Source organism: Haliaeetus albicilla, chromosome 12, assembly GCF_947461875.1.
Source record: "Haliaeetus albicilla chromosome 12, bHalAlb1.1, whole genome shotgun sequence".
Taxonomy (NCBI): domain Eukaryota; kingdom Metazoa; phylum Chordata; class Aves; order Accipitriformes; family Accipitridae; genus Haliaeetus; species Haliaeetus albicilla.
The window spans coordinates 43,513,730-43,533,236 of NC_091494.1; the positions used below are offsets into that span (position 1 = coordinate 43,513,730).

Here is a 19,507-nt window from a genome sequence, read left to right on the forward strand (position 1 = left end):
CCTGTTCTCTACTACTAATGCCATTTTGTCTTAGAATTCCCACAGCAAAGAAATATTTTTAACTCAGAAGAAAGAATGCTAACAAAAGTCAAATCAGTGCACTGCCAGATGGGACCAAACTTTGTTCCACGTTGCTCAGGGTTTTCACATTTTAATAGTCTGGGACCATGAGCAACATTGAAGGATCTTAGTGGTTATCATGAAGTTTGGTAGCCATGGATTTGGAACTGCTACTCTATATCGCTCACAGAAGAGCTGAGGTACTGCTTTTCACTCACCCTGCCACCTTTCCCACCTTCTCCTTATATGTCAAAAGAGATCTTAACCATTAAATACTTCCAGGTGGTACATACATCAAAGACATAAACCCAGTTAAATCTCTGAAGGAGGAAAATAATTTGCTTGCCTCCACCCTGCATCATTTTGTAGATTTTGCTCTCGATGTGGAGCTGAGGATGTTTGGTTTTCACACATTCCAACTTAATTGCAACCTCCTCTCCAGCGGCAATATCAGTTCCTAAAACCAGAAGAATTTAAAACATTGGTCAAAATATTTTTTAAGATGCACTTCCTTTGTCAAGACTGAAACAAAACAAATATTGACAAACTACTACTCAATGGCAAACATCCAGAGATTATTAAGAACTTTCTGATGCAATTATCTAAAAATTCTTCTGAAGTCTTACAGATTCTCTCCAACAGGCTACCAGTTTAAGAGACAACTATTAGACACTTGTAGCACAGGAAGCCAAAACTGCTGCTATCCCATTCCAAAAATATACGAGTGTAACTTCGGAGGGGTGTCTTTCCACTTCCAGTTTGTGGTGAAAGTGCTCAGAATGAACATTTACAGGTGTGGCACATATCCCTGCCAACCTCAGAAATGCTGGGAATTCAGATCACCTCCTCTTATGCCTTGGAAACAGAGACTACAACCTCCCTAAATCTCAACATACTCCAGATGTATTCTGACACCTTATGATTCTATCTGTTTGGGAGGCAGATTATCTAGAATCAAGAATTTGTCTTCTCAAAAAACTTTTAAAAAATCTCATTAGGTTCCTGTTTTGGGAATCAAGTGACTGAAAAATTGGCTTACCTGTTCACTTTCAAAGTTTAAATGTATTTAGGGAAAAACTAACATTCTTAAAAAGAAACAGAGTCAAGAAAATACATAATCTGACAGCCAAGCAACTTAGGAATGACAGAGAAACATGAATTGGCAAAAGGAGATGTGTGACGCTTTTTAGAGGTATCACCAAGTCTCTCTACTTTCAGAATTTGCTTTCTCTTTTCTGCACTACCTCATGGTTTAGGATCATGTGAAGTACATCACCTACTGTTTGTTCTGATCCCCACTCTTAAAAGCTTAACCTGAGGTTCGCTAATTTTTGTTTGGAAAGAAACAGCAAACAATCATTTTCTGCTCACTTTCTCCATGATGTTCAGGATTTCATAGACTTCTACCCTACCTCACTTTCCCTTAACTCTTTTCAGCATTCAAAACCTCTTGCCATTCTTTGTATATAAGTCATTTTTAATTACCCCTAATTATTCCCCTTATCTTTACCTTTTCCAGTTCCATAATGCCCTTTTTGACAGTCACACAAAGCAATTAAGACAGAGATGCACAATTATAATTTTTTCCTCCTTATCTATTTTTTCCCACATACTTTTCTTTGACCATGATGGGAGTATGAAGCTAATGTATTCACCTAACTATAACTGCAAAATCTTGTTCCTGAGATTAAGGAGCTACTTCAGAGCTTTATAGGCTTTTGTCTATAAAGTCAGGCTAACCAAGGCTAACAAAGACAGGCTAGCACCCCACACCTCAAAACGGGCATGACTCTTCTCCTCACAAGGAACTGACGGTACATGGAATTATCTACGAGTTCACACAAGACTTTTTTTTTTTAGGTTAATAAAATGTCTTCTTGTGTGTGTGCACACATGAGTATTAAGGTGGTGTTGCTGATACAGTGAGTTGTTCTGAGTGAACACCGGGATCGATATTTATTAGGCATTTCACAATGCATCTTAAGAAAACAAACCATCTGAAGCTCACTCTATGTACAATAAGCACAATTCAAGGTGAACAACTGGAAGACACAAATCAAAATAAGGCTGTTCATATGACTCCTTTGTAACTGGCATAATAGGTGGCAGGATCCTTGACTGCTACGTTGGTCACAGCGCTGTAGCAGCAACTGGAAACTCTTAAATCTGTAATCTAAGGTTTTCACATTTTATGAATATATTACTCTGGTGGACTGTAAATGAGTTACGGCGCACATCAATCCAGAAACGTAAAAGGGCAGATCAACAATACAAGGAGGAACGCATTGTCTTCTGATCTAATACTGACCTCTCCACCCCAAACAAATAAAAATCTTGATTTTGAACCACAGAACTCTGGCCCTTTCTCGCTTATCCCTACATTCACTACCTGTTCTCCCCAGTCCCACAGTAGTCAAGATCAGGGAAAGCGTAGACTGAAGACACTATTATCTGATGGGTGATCAGCAACAGACATGGTTGTTTTGGGGTTTTGGTTTGGGTTTTTTGGTTGTTTTGTTTTGTTTTGTTTAACTTTTCTCATCCAAAACAGACCAAATTGCTGTCTGAGTACGCTGAAAGACACATCTCTTTGTAGTTAGCTGCAGACTTCTCTGTTTGATTAAGGCAAAAACTGCATGGGAGGATCAAGACCTGTATTATTGGTATCAAGTTCTGCTCAACACAGTATTAAACTGTTACTTGACAGACCATGGTCTCAACTTAATAGGTCATTTCTTAGGATAGCCTTTATCACCTAAGGTAGCCAAGATTGTTAGCCTGAGCTCTGCTTCTGTATAAACCCTCTCCTTCAAGACCAGAGATTTCATATTAAAATAATGAAATTAAAATATTTGAGTCCAGCAAAACTGATGAGAGGGGGACAAAAATACAAATCATTCTTCCAAGCAATTCAGTGCTTGTGCCCAAGTAGGGACTTTTGTGCCCACTTAAACCCTGGGACAAAGTTTCTAAAATAACTCCATAACCACCAAAAGCTTAGCTTTCTTTACAGAAAACATAATAATATTTTAGAAGTAGCAAGAAGCAGTATTATGAGCAGAATCAATAATTAAAATTAGTAACAAACAGTATAATGAAAAGTCACCATTTGTAAGTGAAAAAGAAAGTCTAGAGTTGTTAAAGTATTTTCTTTTAAACTGCAAAATTCCAATTTACTTGGAATTGCAAAATCTTCTACCCTAAGGAAAGCCTTGGAAATTATTTCAATTAGTTTACAAGCCCAAACTCATTCTTAAGAAAGATATATATGTAATGCAAAACCCCTGAAATCACAGCGACTGCAATGCCATCATGGCTCCTATCTATTTGACCTCATGGACCGAGCAACAAAACAAATGCTTATTCTGACCCCGCACCTCACCCCTTGTCCATCTTTTACACGATTTGGAATATCTGGGAATCCATTTCTTTCCTATCTTCCTCTGGAGGGTAACTTCAAAAGATGCAGTTACACTAAATTCCTACATTCTATTTTAAGTTGTCCACAACCCTTTATTTACAATAGTGCCTTACATTTCAAAGTCCTGTCCCACAGACCCTGCCATTCTAAGCAAGCAAAGGGGCCATTCCAAATTCCAGAAGACATATTTTGAGGTATGAGGGAGAATAGGAAAGAATACGAAAGAACTATGATAATAACAACAGAGTTGTTGGCTTCATATTCCAAAGAACTGACTGAAAAAAACAGAAGGAAAGAAAGAGAGAAAGGAAGGAAGGGAGGAAGGGAGGAACAAGGTCCCTCCCCTCTACTCTGGAATGTCTTCAATACCCTTGTAGCTGCATGAAAAAATACATACAGGGGTACTGGAAATAGGCAAAAATAATCAAATCTTCCTTTTCAAAGCATAAAACCGAGCTGGAAATCTACACTGAGGTAATCTACAAATTCACTAAGGGCTATCAGAAAGCATGTGCACAGAAAAAAAATGTCATGACTTCTGAAAGAATTTTAAAAGTTATTTCAAGGCACTTACATCCTAAAGCACAGTCTGAACAACCAAGTAGAAACTTGTTTTTTAATAAAACCACACATTTCATTATCACAAAAAGCACATATTTTGAACACCTCTGTTCTACCAGATAATGGTATGCAAACCAAATGGGCCTCTCTACAAAAGGCTTCAGTTCTTTAGAGGCAGTTATTTCCCCTGGAAAACAAAACCAATGCCATTAGGTGGATCTTCCAGGCATATTATTCTCTGCTAGTTACTGGCTCAGGCATGACATTTGCAGCAAGCCCTAAAAGTAAATCCACGCTGGCTACTTAGAGATAAAAAGAAGAGGTCAAAAACTGAGGATAAGGAATTCTTGTGCAAAATGCAGCATGGCAGTAGTACTAATATACAGAGAACTATTATTTCCTGTGCAACTTTACTGGTGTGGGCTGTATGCATAAAGATAAAAGTGACAAATAAAAGATGTTTATTTTACTTGCACTTTATATTTATATTATAATATAAATTGATTTACCTGAGCAGTAGTCAAATGCTCAAGTAGAAGTTTCTCAAATCATCTTAAGATTTTTCAGAGTTTAACCGCTGTCTTAATCTCCACCCAAAATCCCAATGGTAGCTAATGAGGATTTTTGCACAAGCGTTACCACCATCTTTCTCACAATAGTCTTCAATCTTTCATGCAAGCATTGCAGAGAGAAAGAATCGTGTTCTCCGCCTCTAGACAACCACATGCCTTCAGCTAGAAACATGGATTTTTCATCAGGCATATGATGTATATTACTGATAACCAGTATTTCATTATCTGTAAACAAGCACCTTTAGCTAACAAATCATTTTGGAATGCCAGCTGTGCACTGCAACATGAAACACTGCTGCCTAGGAAGAAAAAACACCTCTCGTACTCCGTACACTGCTAAACATACTGCATACGTTAGCTAGACATTGTTTTTACCCTCCAGATGTATGCAGTTAACGTACCTTAGCCCCTGCATGTTCCACCTCCCCCTCCTTTTTGACTTGCTTTTCTAAGTTACCACAATTTTCAAATGCAGAGTACTCATTTCTATGCAGCAGGATATAAAATTTATATTTCTCTAGATTTAACTATTTCTTATAGTTTGAGAGTTTGCAGAATATATTGAGTATTTTAAAAATACCTGCTTTCAAAACTTGTTGTACCCACCACTGCTTATCATTATCATAAGCAGTGAGCCACTATGATAGAGAGCTACATAAACAGACAGGCAAAGACAATGCCAATCCTGCAAATTTTACAATTGCATAGAAATCATGGTAGTAGAATAAGAAATAGGCAATAAAGCATTAGGGCAACATTCAAGCAACAGAAGAGCCCAACTTTGATGATTCTTTGAAGGATTTGAGTTTTTTTTTAACTGCAACCTAGTCATCCGTAGTTGTGTAATTTTTTTTAGGCCTTGCAGGAGAAACAAACATCCCTGTGACAGCAATTTTTCCTAGTCCCTTGCAGTGATACTTAACCCTGATGCACGTTTCTTACTCAAAACATTTTTCTGAACATGCTGTGGTGTTTTGGGGTTTTTTTCCTTCAAATGAGGGGATTTATACCCTTATCCCCATTTTACAGATGAGAAGATTAACGGTGCCCAAGGTCACAACACAACAATGGGAAGAGGCTGCTAAGTAAGTCAGAATTCCCGATTTCCGCACTGTCCAAATTAGGACATGATGTCAACGAAATATTAAATGGCTATTGCTGTGCCCCTGGCAACGTACTTCATATCAAAAGGCATTTCTCGGACAGCCGCACAGCCTGAGCTCCAGCCGGGGTTAAATGAGGTCCCGGGGGCTGCCCCCGGCCCAGCCTCACCGGGGGCTGGGAGCGGGCACGGCAGCGAGCAGCGCCCGGCCCGGCCCGGCCCCCGACTCTCTCCACAGAGCCCCCAGACCCGCCAGGTACGTCCCCAGCGACCCACCCTCCTTACCCAGGTAGATGTCCCCGAAGGAGCCGCTCCCGATCTTCCGGCCCAGCCGGTACCGGTTCCCAACCCTCAGCTCCATGGAGGCAGCTCGGTTCGTCCGCGACCCGGTTCTGCTGCTCTGCCCGCCCTGCCGGCTCGAGCTCCGCTGCCTCACAGCCCTGCGGTTCCTGATGCCATCGCGGCTTTGGTCCAGCCGGTCGATACTAGCGAAACAGGCAGCACCGTCGCCGCAGCTCCCGGGAAGGATGGACGCGGATTCCGCGCAAGACCGTCCCCTTAGCCACTTCGGCTCCCAGCCGCCATACTGCGTGACCTCACTTCCCTAGCAACGGGGGCGGGGCGCGCTGGCTGTGGGGACGGGCGCGATGCCTCGCGTGGCTAGCTGTGGCGCGCGGGTGCGGTCCCGCCTCCCCTGTCTCCCGCCTCTTCCCGAGGGGGGTTCAGGCGCTGCCGCCGTCCGCTCGGGCCCCGTGGTGAGGAGCCGTTCGCGGCGGCGCCGGCTGCTTCCCCATCGCACTGCGCCGCCCCACCGGGCCCATGGGCCGGGCCCGCCCGGGCCGTCCCAGCCGTCTGCGCCGCGCCGCGCCGCGCCGTGAGTGGTCTGCCGGGCAGGGAATGCGGCCCGCGGCCTTCCGTGTGCGTGTGTCGTCGTCGTCCTCCCGCCGTGGGTCGTTGCAGTGGAGAGGTACGCCGACTTGCGCTGGGCTCCGAGGAGGGCTCTTTTGACCGTCAGGTGTCAGGATCAAAGTCTGAGTCACGACCCCACAAATTTCAGGGGAAAACCGGGGAGGAGCGTTGGGGTCTCCTCTGTGGGGTAGAGGAACCACCTGTCTGCTACAGTGGAAGAGCAGTGGTGAGGAAATATGTTTCTGTTTGCATGTTTCCTCCTTTTCTTGCAGCAGCACCCCTTGACAACACAACCTTGACAGGCTAGTGATCGTCTTACATTGGACAATTCAAGGTTGCCTTCTCTTACTGCAAGCAGGGGACTGCACTTGCAAGTGGGAAGATGGATTATGAAGCCAACTTCTGGCATGAACAGGGTTGGGCTGCAGATGGCAGTGGACTGTGATGTAAAGGGGCTGGGAGTATTGAGAGAGGTATGTGTGGCAGAGGGAGGGAAAGTGAAGTCAGGATAGGTTTCTAGGCAAAGAGTCTCTGAGTACCCTTCCAGTTGTTTCACATGCCATCCTGCAAGGGGGAATTTTTCTGTGTCCTGGAAGTGAACAAACTGTATAAGCCTCCATCTTGGAGACACTTGCTTCCTGCCAGTACTGCTACTGAGATGCAGGGTTTTCTGGATCATTCTGCCTGAGTGGTGGTGGAGACCCAACTGTGTGGGCAGTGATTGCTGCGTTGTGTGCCAAGGCCTAAGCTACAGCTGCCTGTCAAGCAGGAGCTGCTGTGTGCTCCTCAGAGGTAAGAAGCAGGAGGACTAGGCTACATGAGTACCCATGTTTTTCTGTGGAGGGTGGTTAAGAGCCTGCAGTATAAGTGCACAGGGAGGGATGAGTCAGAGAATGTGTGCGGTAGGAAGCCGATGGGACCCTCTCACCCCTCTTCCAATGGGTGGCACGTGTAATGTACTCCTCCCTGCACCATCAAGGTCTGAGTCCTGCTGCGGAGAGAGGGATCAAATACCAGCAAAACGTTGTATGTGTTAGGATGTGGTACCGTACAATTTTCCTATGGAAAATGGGTGTGAGTATGCGTTGATTTTGCATGGGAAGTGCTTGTAGAGCACTGCAGACTCAAAACTGGCAGGGATCTTTGTACTGAACATTTGGGGGTTTGGCTGTTTTTCTCCCTGTCATGCATGTGATCCCTGTGATTTGGCCTGCAGCAGTGCTGAGATAATCGTGGTTCCCCGCAATCTCCTGTACTGAGAGGAAGAGCTATGCTGTGGTACATGTGCTAGAATGGAGAAAATGAGAGTAGTGTCCTCCTTGCTGTATGTATTAGGGAGTGCACTGTGCAGCCTTGGAGTTGGAGGTGTCCTGATGGGCTCAGCAGAACTAGTAGCAGAAGTGCACAAGAGCAGCTCAACCGAGGGCAGGCAGCCAGAGACAGGGGAGGAATCAGTGCTCTATTAGTTGGGGTGTTGGACCACGTGTACAGATTGAGATGTGGATTGTGTAGTTCATACTGAGTTATTTAAGGCAATGAAGGTTTAGGGCACAGTGACAAAGGCAGTGGGTTCTACTAGTGTTCATAAGAGGGCTAGTTTTGTTGATTTCTGCTTAGGTACATAAGCTTGTGCATGTGGAGGAAGCTGCAGTGCTGGTACAGAAATGGAAACTTTTTTTTTCTACAGTCTTGGCCTTTGCAGTAGGAGGCAGGCTGAACATAGGACCAGAACTGTTGATCACAGCTGAGTAAGAGAGTTTCCATGCCCTTGATATTCACCAAAAAGTGTGGCTATGGGTACACAGAGGGAACAGTGTGGTGTCTTGGAATGTCATCTATCAAAGGCTGGCTATGGGTCAGTGTTCCCCCTTTCCATTGGTAGTTTGCAAATCATGGTTATTACTCATGGCTCTGGCAAGGATGTTGCAGAGGTACCTGTCACTCAAGCTTTCTGATCAGGACCAGAGTCATTTGCCTTCTCTCTGGTCTTGCGTCGTGATGACTGCTAAAGGTGTGAGCATCGTAGCTTGTAGTTCTTTATGCCAGTGCATGCCATTATGTGGTTTGCTAAATGTCTATAAATAACACAATTAATAAACGTAAGTATAGTTGCTGAAATTATTACTAAAGAGCATGGAACCAAGTGAGAAATTTCTGCAGTTGCTGAAAACGTCTCCGAGGCTGACAGAATGAGACACGTACACACAGTACCTATAACTGAAGGCTAGCAATCACTGCTGAGCAATGTTATTGTGGTAGGCCATGTATCTCAGCTCCTTGGTCTTGCCTCAGTGTCTCCATCGTGGCATTATAACTTTATCAGCCATTGCTTATCGATGGTAAAATCTGTCATTCTTCAAAAACATACAGTAAAATTCAATGTCCTACAGAAAACCTACTAGGTTTGAAGGGGGAAGGGAATAAAACTAGGCTTACCAGAGATGAGCCTAGGGGCTGCGTGCCAATGTTGGGGGTGGAATCGATAGCCCAGCTCAAGTGAATCCATGCCAGTGCACGCAGCATGGGCAATAAACAGGAGGAGCTGGAAGCCATTGTGCAGCAGGACAGCTATGACTTAGTTGCCATCACAGAAACATGGTGGGATGACTCTTATGGCTGGATTGCTGCAATGGATGGCTATCAGCTCTTCAGAAGGGATAGGCAAGGAAGGAGAGGTGGTGGGGTGGCTCTCTATGTTAGGGAGTGTTTCAGTTGTACAGAGCTCCATGATTGTGATGATAAGGTCAAGTGCTTATGGGTAAGGATGAGCGGGAAGGCCAACAAGGCAGATATCATGCTGGGAGTCTGTTATAGACCACCCAACCAGGTTAAAGAGGCAGATGAAACATTCTGCAAGCGGCTGGCAGTAGTCTCACAATCGTGTGCCATTGTTCTCATGGGGGACTTCACCTTGCTGGGTGTTTGCTGGAAATACAACACAGCAGAGAGCAGTCTAGGAGGTTCCTAGAGTGTGTGGGAGATAAATTCCTGACACAGTTGGTAGGTGAGCCTACCAGGGGAGGAGCCTCACTAGACCTACTGTTCACAAACAGAGAAGGACTGGTGGGAGATGTGGTGGTTGGAGGCCATCTTGGGCTTAGCAACCATGAAATAATACAATTCTTGATTCTTGGTGAGGTAAGGAAGGGGGTGAGCAAAACCACTACTATGGACTTCTGGAGGGCAAACTTTGGCCTGTTCGGGACACTGGTTGAGAGAGTCCTTTGGGAGACAGTCCTGAAGGGCAGAGGGCTCCAGGAAGGCTGGACATTCTTCAAGAAGGAAGTCTTAAAGGCTCAGGAGCAGACTATTCCCATGCGCCACAAGATGAACCATCAGGGAAGACGACCAGCCTGGCTGAACAGGGAGCTTTTGCTGGGACTCACGGTAAAAAAGGAGAGTTTACCATCTTTGGAAGAAGGGGCAGGCAACTCAGGAGTAGTACAGGGATCTTGTTAGGTCATGCCGAGAGAAAATTAGAAAGGCAAAAGCTCAGCTAGAACTCAATCTGGTCATTGTTGTAATAGATAACAAAAATGTTTTTACAAATACGTTAACAACAGAAAGAGACCCAAGGAGAATATTTATCCTTTATTGGATGCAGAGGAGAACATTGCCACCAAAGATGGGGAAAAGGCTGAGGTACTTAATGCCTTCTTTGCCTCAGTCTTTAATAGTGAGACCAGTTATCCTCAGGGTACTCAGCCCCCTGCGCTGGAATACAGGGACAGAGAGCAGAATATACCCCCCATAATCCAGGAGGAAGCAGTTAATGACCTGCTATGCCACCTAGACACTCACAAGTCTATGGGACCAGATGGTATCCATCTGAGAGTACTGAGGGAGCTGGCGGAGGAGCTTGCCAAGCCACTCTCCATCATTTATCAGCAGTGCTGGTCAACATGGGAGGTCCCAGAGGACTGGAGGCTTGCCAATGTGATGCCCATTTACAAGAAGGGTCGTAGGGAGAATCCAGGGAACTGCAGGCCTGTCAACCTGACCTCAGTACCAGCAAAGATTATGGAGTGGTTCATCTTGAGTGCTCTCACACGGCATGTGCAGAACAACCACGGGATCAGGCCTAGCCAGCATGGGTTCATGAAAAGCAGGTGCTGCTTGACCAACCTGATCTCCTTCTAAGACCAGGTGACCCGCCTAGTGGATGAGGGAAAGGCTGTGGATGTTATCTACCTTGACTTAAGTAAGGCCTTTGACACTGTCTCTCATGGCATACTCCTTGAGAAACTGGTGGCTCATGGCTTAGACAGGTGTACTCTTTGCTGGCTAAAAAACTGGCTGGATGTCTGAGCCCAGACAGTTGTGGTGAACAGAGTTAAATCCAGTTGGTGGCCGGTCACAAGTGGTGTTCCCCAGGGCTCAGTTTTGGGGCCAGTTCTCTTTAGTATCTTTATGAATGATCTGGATGAGGGGATCGAGTGCACCCTCAGTAAATTTGCAGACGACAGCAAATTGGGAGGGAGGGTTGATCTGCTCAGGAGTAGGAAGGCTCTACAGAGAGATCTGGACAGGCTGGATCAATGGGCCAAGGCTAATTGTGTGAGGTTCAACAAGGTCAAGTACCGGTTCCTGCACTTGGGTCACAACAACCCCATGCAGCGCTACAGGCTTGGGGAAGAGTGGCTGGAAAGCTGCCCGGCGGAAAAAGACCTGGGGGTGCTGGTTGACAGCTGGATGAATATGAGCCAGTAGCGTGCCCAGGTGGCCAAGAAGGCCAATGGCATCCTGGCCTGTATCAGAAATAGTGTGGCCAGCAGGAGCAGGGAAGTGATCGTCCCCCTGTACTCAGCACTGGTGAGGCTGCACCTTCAGTACTATGTTCAGTTTTGGGCCCCTCACTGCAGGAAAGACACTGAGGTGCTGGAACGTGTCCAGAGAAGGGCAACCAAGTTGGTGAGGCGCCTGGAGCACAAGTCCTATGAGGAGCAGCTGAGGGAACTGGGGCGGTTTAGTCTGGAGAAAAGGAGGCTGAGGGGAGACCTTATCGCTCTCTACAACTACCTGAAAGGAGGTTGTAGTGAGGTGGGTACTGGTCTCTTCTATCAAGTAACTAGTGATAGGATGAGAGGAAAGGGCCTCAAGTTGTGCCAGGGGAGGTTTAGCTTGGATATTAGAAAAATTTTTTTTACTGAAAGGGTTGTCAGGCATTGGAACAGGCTGCCCAGGGAAGTGATGGAGTCACCATCCCTGGAGGTGTTAAAAAAATGTGTAGACGTGGCACTTCAGGACATGGTTTAGTGGGCATGGTGGTGTTGGGTTGGCGGTTGGACTTGATCTTAGAGGTCTTTTCCAAACCTAATGATTCTAATATATAAAGGGACCTTATAAGAAAGATGGAGAGAGACTTTTTACCAAGGACTGTAGTGACAGGAGAAGGGGTAAAGGTTTTAATCTAAAAGAGGTTAGATTTAGATTGGATATAAGGAAGAATTTTTTTACGATTAACATGGTGAGACAGATTGCCCAGAGAAGTTGTGGATGCCCCATTCCTGGAAATGTTGAAGGTCAGGTTAGATGGGGCTTTGAGCAACCTAATCTAGTGGAAAATGTCCATGTCCATGACAAGGGGGTTGGAACTAGATACTCTTCAAAGGTCCCTTCCAACCCAAATCATTCTATGATGCTATGAAAAGCATAAAACAACAAAGTTACTATATAAGCACATGAGGATATCTAATGCACGCATGGATATGCTGCCATAAGAAATGAAAATCTCTGAACTCTGTTTTAAGTTGAGATTGATTAGTAGGAGTCTTTATTTCACATGAGACTTTAATCTTTCTTCTAGGTGTCTGGGCTCCTGTTTCTCCAGTTACAACACCCAGGTAATTAAAAGGGGGTTGCAGTAATTGTGCCTTACTGAAGTTGATCTCTTAATTTTAAAACTTCTCTCACACATGTTCTGTAGCTCCACACACTGGAATGTCATCTACATGAGATCATGACTTGGTTTCTTGTAGCTCTCAATGTCTTGTAGCTCTTGTGGCTCTTAGTATTAAACACACACAGACATATATATGTATATATTAGAAAATGTGTACATACACACCTATATTCCATATGCAGATGGATTCCAGATGCAGGGTTGGTGGTCTGTTAAGTATGATCACTGTTAAAATAGTACTAATAATACATCAAGCCTCATCCATAGAAATAGGGTTTCTCTTGTTTGAAGACAAAGGTGCTTTTAAACTGGATCCATTTTATTTTATTTCCTCCATTTGGGTATATTTTCCTCTTGCTTTTCACTTTAGTCACAGTAACTTATGTAAAAAAGCCTGCCCCAACACCCAGAAACCACCCATACCCCTGCCTGGAGGCCCCAGATGACTCTAGATGTCTCCAACCTCCTGCCACCTGGTTCTGGCTTTCTGGCACTCACGGGGATATCTGTGCACCTTCAGGGCCGTGCCACAGGGGAATGGGATGTATGCCCCAATGCTGCTAGGCCAGAGGCATGGAGCCCTCAAGGGGGTCCAAACTAGAAGAAACAGTTGCTGCTCAAGTAATAGATGAATGTAGCTTCATAATGTGATGAGAAGCAGTTCCATCAATCACAGTTAAAGCTTTGGAAAAGTACTCTGAAAATAGGTTAAATTAATGGCCTCGACAGTCTTTTTGGTTTGTTTTGCAGGGTAGTACTTTGAGGGCCAATAACTTGAAGAGATGCAGCTTGACTTGATTTGTTGATTTCTAGTGATATTTTAAAGAAGCATGTAAATATAGAAGGAGCATTAGGAAGAAAGGAAATAGCAAGGTTTGAAACAGAGGGAAAGCTAAGTACAGTGACTACTGAAGTTGGTAATGTTGGTGAGAATTTGCGATTATGCTGAACCTTGGCCTCATTGGTGAAGAAAGAACCTGTGTGCTAGGCAGGTGGCGGGGTGAGTGTAGCTGGAGCGTGGTGAGGGGTGGGCTGGGCTGTCTGGTCTGGGACACACAGGGAGGGAGGGAAAAGGCAGGAGGATCTGAAGGAATATAGGGTGCAGGCTTTTCCTCTCTGATGGCTTCTCAGGCATGCAGGGTCACTCATGAGGTCCCCCATGGCTCCTCCTGGAACTTGGACAGCCACACAAAGCACCCAAGGCACTGGCATTTGCACGAAAACAGCACCACTCCGGACCACCAGCCTGACATGCTGCCAGCAAAAGCCCTCTGCCCAAAGGCTCTGCAGACATCCCTCAAACCAGCCCCCAAATCCCCCACAGCTGCTAAACCCTGCCCCAAGCCCACCATCAACCCTCTAAGTCCCAGGACTTGAAAACACCCCCAGGCCTGGACCAAAAGCCCCCAACCCTAAACCATGCCCCAAGATCACCAATGATTCCCAAACTGCTCTGAACCCCATCCCAGAACCCCAGTGCCCCCAACCCCCCAAACAATGCTCCGATACTGCCCCCAAACTATACCACATCATCTCCGCTTGCAGGCTCCCCCTCAATCCTGGATGTCTCCTATCTACCTCTGCTGGCCAGCGCTGACCTCCTGGTGCCCAGCAGAAAAGTGTGTGCCCTTGTACCACACCGTAGGGAAACAGGATAGATGGCCTGATGCTGCTGGGATGTGGACACAGTCCATCAAAGACCCGGCAGGGGAGAGATGCTCCTGAGGCACACCCCCTGCCCCTGCCCCCCCCCCCCCCCCTTCCCTGTTCCCATCCCTGGAAGGTAAGCACAAGCTAGCCCTTGGCTGCACTTTATTGTCAATTAATGCAGAGGTCATTGGATTCATTAGGGGACAGTAGGACCCAGCCAGGCAGCCTCCCCAAGCCTGGGGTCCCTGAGATGCTCTGGTCATCTCAGTGGAGCTGTTCTGGAGGCCTGTGGTGGGCTGCTTGTGCGTTTGCAGGATGCTGTGGTCTCTCTGGGACTTTATTGAAGTCTCTGGGACATTGGGGATGGCTAGTGGAGCTTTTCCTCCTCACCTATGGGCTCTGTTCATAGTGTCTGTGGATGCATTTTTGGGGATCTGCAGGGCTGTCCCCATCCTGTTACTACCATGTTTGGGGTGGTGCAGAGGTCTTCTCAGGTCTCTGCAGCTTTGGGGGATGGGTCTTGGCAGTATCGTGGCATCCCTTTCCTGGGTTTTGGGGGGTAGTAGGTTCCCCTCTTTTGGGAGAGTTATATCAGGGTCTTTGGTTCCCTTCCCCCAGTTTCATTTGATCGCTGTGTACTCTGTTTAGTATCCCCTTCAAACAAATATTAAATATGGAGGAGTTTTCCTCCTGACTGGTGGAGGGAAAGACAGGACTACAGTACAAAGTGATAAACACAAGAGATTACACATACACTTTCAAGGTATGGTCTTTGCTAAAACTCTGTCCAGAAGTCTAGGGAGAAATAAATGTTCAGTTGCTGCCCAGTGAGTTTTACTGCCACGCTGTAAAGACAGACCGAAGAAAAGGGGGAGTTACAGGGAGATGGTGTCATAAGCAGCGCTGCAAACAGAGGAAGGCTCGTCTCGTCTGCCAGCTGTCCGGACACCTGCCTGAGCAGCCAGACCGGCGGCGTTCGCAGGGCGGTACCGTACCGCAGCCGGTCTCCCCCTCCGCCGCCTCCAGGTGCTAACGAGGCGGCGGCGCTGGCGGCCACCTCCGCGCCCCGCTCGGGGGACGCCTGGCCAAGCCCTGGCCGCAGCCGGGCAGCGCTTGGGTTCCGCAGAGGGGCGCGGCGTCCTCGTGGGAAGTTCAGGGCACGGTTTGTCTTTTTGCTGCAGAGATGCGATCAATGGTAGAAAATGCGGACGGATAACAGCGAGAAGACTGGTGAACAGATTTTTATGAATAATACCTAACAAATCAGATGAAACAGGGAAGCAAAAATGCAGTTCAGCAGACCCTTGATAGCACTAGAAACTCCTAGAGGAGGAGGTGTTCCTGCCAACGTAACTACCGATAAATTGTTTGTTATTTCTGTCTCTCGGGCAGCTCTAAGGACTAATTAATCCATTCCCACCCTGTGGTGATACCGAAAAGCCGGTCGAAGAAACTCTCTAAGACTCGTTTTGGAGTTTTAGAAAGCAGGCATTCTTCATTGCAGCGCTGGATGCATGGGGGATAGTTCCACCTAGCGTGCATACCACAGCTTTAGCACAAACAGGTTATATAGAATAACTGATTGCATATTAATCAGATTAGTATACATATACATAAAAATAATTGCAACTGATTATCTTAGTACTGCCTACATCTGATCATGCGCAATGAAGGATCCATTTGAGTCGAAGCGCTGCTTTTGCGACCACCGACCCATTTGAAGTTCTTGTTGGCTGTCCTTGAAGTCTTTATTCCTGATCTTGTTCTTTGATCTTGAAGCTTAATGCAGCTTCAATCACATGTGGTCAGTTTCAGCATTGTTCTCATCTAGCGTACAGGAACATCTAGACATGAGAGCAAAGAACTGCAAAATGTAATTATGAGTCCCTACCTCTGCTAGTTAATTGCTTGGCTATACTTTTGTCTATTGTTTCAATCATAGTGTTAGTATAAGATTTCTAATAATTATTTACCAAATCTCACTTTTACAGTCACCTAGCAGCAAACCAGTCTCCACAGCTGGTACAAAATATTAAAACCATCAAAATATTTAGACATACCATACAGAATGTATGGAAATATGCTATGAGTGGATATTGTTAATTGTGTCTGGATTAGCTTTCCTTTGGTAGTTTCTTGTTTGTTTTGGTATCGGGTATGTGTATGTGAAAAGGAAAAGATGTAATACCTACTTTTTAGATTGATTGCTGTGGCTGAAGTCAATTACAGCCTGCCTTATGGCCCCTTTGGTGCGCACCAAGGTTCTGCGTGTGCTCCTGAGCCCCCCAAGACCTTCAGTTCACATTTCAAATTGCCCCGAAACCCTCCACGTGCCTGTGTGCCTCTGGGCCCTGTGTTTGTCTTGCAATATGCCACAAAGTTTTCTGTTTAGCTTTCGTCCCTATCCTGGAATTTTCTGGGTACTTTCTGGTGTGCTCCAGGATCACGTTGTCCTTTCTTTATGCACCAGGGCCCTCCCTTTGCTCTTCTGTGCTTGACCAACGCGTCTGATACTGCCACCGTGTGGCCGAAATGCGGTACTGCAACTCGGCTTCCGCACGCCGGCTCTGACCCCTCCAGCGCGCCGTCGCCGGCCGGCGCATGCGCGGTCCCCGGGAGCAGCGTGGCGGCGCGCAGGGCGCAGGTCTCGGCGGCAGCGGGCGAGCGCCGGGACCGCGGGTGAGGCGAGCGATCCCCTCCGGCGGGGGGTGCCTCCTGCCCGCTGGCCGCCCGGGGCTGGCGGGACGGGAAGCTGCGAAGCGGCCGCCGCGGCAGGCTCCCGGTCCGCCGGAGGCGAGCCGGGCCGGGGCAGCGCCGGGCAGTTCCCCGAGAGCCGATAGAAGGGAAGAGGGGACGGAGGCGGGCACCCCCCAGGCGCGGCCAGCGGGCGCCTCCCCGAGTCGCCGGAGCTCCCCCGGCGCCTTCGCTCGGCCCGTGCGGCTGCCCCCAGCTCCAGCCCCTCCCCTGAAGCCTGTGCTGTAGCCGCAGGCAGCCCCGAGCCCTGTCGTGAGGGCAGCAAGCTGGCCCTGCGATGTTCTCGAGTCTCCCTGAACGTGGCTGCCGTTAGGAGTGGCGCGGGGAACGAGCGGCGTTTGCGGAAGCCCCTGCGGAAGGAGGGGCTCCGGCCAGTGTCGAGCTACGGTAATAACGGTCACTGCTGCCTCTTTCCCTCTCCCAGAGGCCACGCTGTGAGTGCGGTTGTCCGTTCGTCCCCGGGGATGCCGTTGACTGCAGCGGCCTCAGGCTTGCGTGGGCTGTCTCTGCCTGGCCTCCCTCTCCTCGCGGCGCGGGAGCACAGAGGGACAGGCGGAGCGCTTACTGGCTGTGGACGGGAGCTGCTGAAGCTGGAGAGGCCACAGAAAAGTAAAGAAGAAGAACTGGAAGGCCATCTGGCTGGCAGCTGCCTCCCGCTGCAGGCAAGAGAGAACCTGCCTCTCTGGGTGTGGGAGGATCCCGCCTCGTAGTCCACAGCAGGTTAGACCGCCAGGGTCTGTATGCATGACCAGCAGCGCGGTACGGCCACATAGTGAGCGAGCGAGGCTACGTGTCTAGGAGGCCTCATCTCGTAAGAGCTGCGAGGCGCTCGCGTGTTCCGTTATGTGGAGAAGAGGAAGGGAGGAGAGAAGGAGAAAGAAGCGTCTGAACTGGCAAGGTCTCCTGGCAGCTCCAAGAGCGAGAGCTGTGGTGAGTCCTGGGCCCTCGGGGCCCTGTTGCTCCTCTTCTGCGTCCCGGTCCCTCCCTCCTCCTCTCCTGGCCCCCTCGCTTTCTCATGCTGCTGTGACGTTTGGGGTTTTTTATTTGTTTGTTTGTTTTTTATTTTGCTTCCCTGTGCCTCTCCTCTTCTGTCTATTCTCTTGTCCTGCTCCCTCTTCCTCTCCCCCTTTCTCCCTCTCTCTCGTTCGACTGCCTCCCTTTCTTTATCTCTCTGCGTTCTTGTCCTGCTTCCTCTCCCTCTTCCCCTGCCACCCGTCTTTGTCCTGCAGCCAGTCGCTGTTTTTTCCTTTTCCATCTCCTTGTCCTGATCTGCATCCGCCTCTTTCCCCGCCTCCCAATTTCTCTGGCCTGTTCCCTGGTATTCTTTTCCTCTCTGCGTCTGTACGTGCTGCTCTGTGGGCCTGCCTTCCTATCTCTCTTCTTCCTACTTTCTGTTTCTCTCTCTCTCCCTTTGTCTTGCTTGCTGTTGCTGTTTATTTTTGTCATTCTGGATCTCACTGTCCCCGTCCTCCTTCCTGTTCATCTCTTACTCTCTGTGACCCTTTGTGCTGCTTCCTGCCCCTTTTTTATTCACCCTCCCTCTCTCTGCAGGGCTCCTGATACCTCTCTTTCTAAATTCCCCAACCCCCTGTGCTTCTCACGGTCTCTCTCTCTCTCTCTCGTTGTCGTTGTTCTTGTCTGTCGCGCTGTCTTACTTCCTGTCCTGTCGTTTCTCGCTGTATCCGTTTGTCCCGCTCCCTGCTCGTATTCGTATTCCTCTCTGTCCTGAGGACCGTCCCAGTTTTTTATCTCCGTCCTGCCGCAGTCCTGATTTTTCCTTCTCTGCCATGTTCCCTGTCCCTCTTTCTGTCTCCTCTGTCCCTGCTGCTTATTTCTCCATCTCTGTCCAGACCCCTGTGCCTTCCCCCCCGCCCCGCCTTGCTGTTCCTCTGCCTTGCTTTCTTTCGCTACCTTTTCTGTCTGTCTTTCTCTGCCCCATTCCCTCTCCCGCCCTTTCTAACTGTGTCCGCCTGTCCAGCTAGCTGTCGCTTCTTTCTTTTTTCTGTTCCTCAGTACTTTTTTCTTTTTCCGTATCTCTCTCCCGCTGCCCATCGCAGTTGGCTTTTTTTCCCCTCCGATGCTGGCCTTTTTGTCTCTCTGTGTCCTTCTGTCATGCTCCCTGTGTCTATTTAATCCCTTCATCTCTGTCCTGCAGCCCGTCGCTATTTTGTTTTTTTCCTCTTCCGTGCCTTTGTCGTGCTCCCCATCCTTGTCTCTCTTTCCCTTGGTTCTGCCTCCCGTCCTTTTTTCCTTTCTTGCTCCATCTCTCTGTCCTGCTCCCTATCCCTCCCGTGCTCTCTCTGTTTCTGTGTCCTTCTCCTTGCCTTTCCCCACGGTCTCTGTCTTGTACCCTCTTTGATTTTCTTGTTTCCTGGGTGGCTGGGCCCGGCTACCCGCGGGGGTGCTTTGGCTGGGGGGTTTGGGGTGGGGGCCTGGCCGTGCCGGTGGTGGCGGGGAAATAAAGCCCGAAACGGCAATCGTGAAGCGACGCCCTGCCTGTGCTGGGGCTGCCCCGCAGAGGCGTGGGGCCGGGCCCTCCGCAGGTCCCGAGCACTCCCCGAAACTACATGTGGGGC

The 19,507-nt window shown here is 48.0% G+C and overlaps 1 protein-coding gene across 6 annotated transcripts in view; it reads right to left on the reverse strand.

Moving 5' to 3' along the window:
• The window catches only part of CSNK1D (casein kinase 1 delta), a 30,921-nt gene extending 24,586 nt beyond the window's left edge, over positions 1–6,335 (reverse strand). For 3 of the 6 annotated variants that reach the window (XR_011327314.1, XM_069799598.1, XM_069799595.1), the window contains exons 1-2: positions 6,002–6,335; positions 407–517 (exon numbers count right to left, since the gene is read on the reverse strand). Coding sequence is in view for 4 of the 6 variants with exons in the window: in XM_069799598.1 (XP_069655699.1) it covers positions 407–517; positions 6,002–6,077 (187 nt within the window). In the remaining 2 variants the exon portion in view is untranslated. The remainder of the gene's footprint in view (positions 1–406; positions 518–6,001) is intronic. The other 3 variants (XR_011327313.1, XM_069799596.1, XM_069799597.1) reach the window with 1 other exon arrangement.
• Between the last annotated feature and the right edge of the window lie 13,172 nt (positions 6,336–19,507).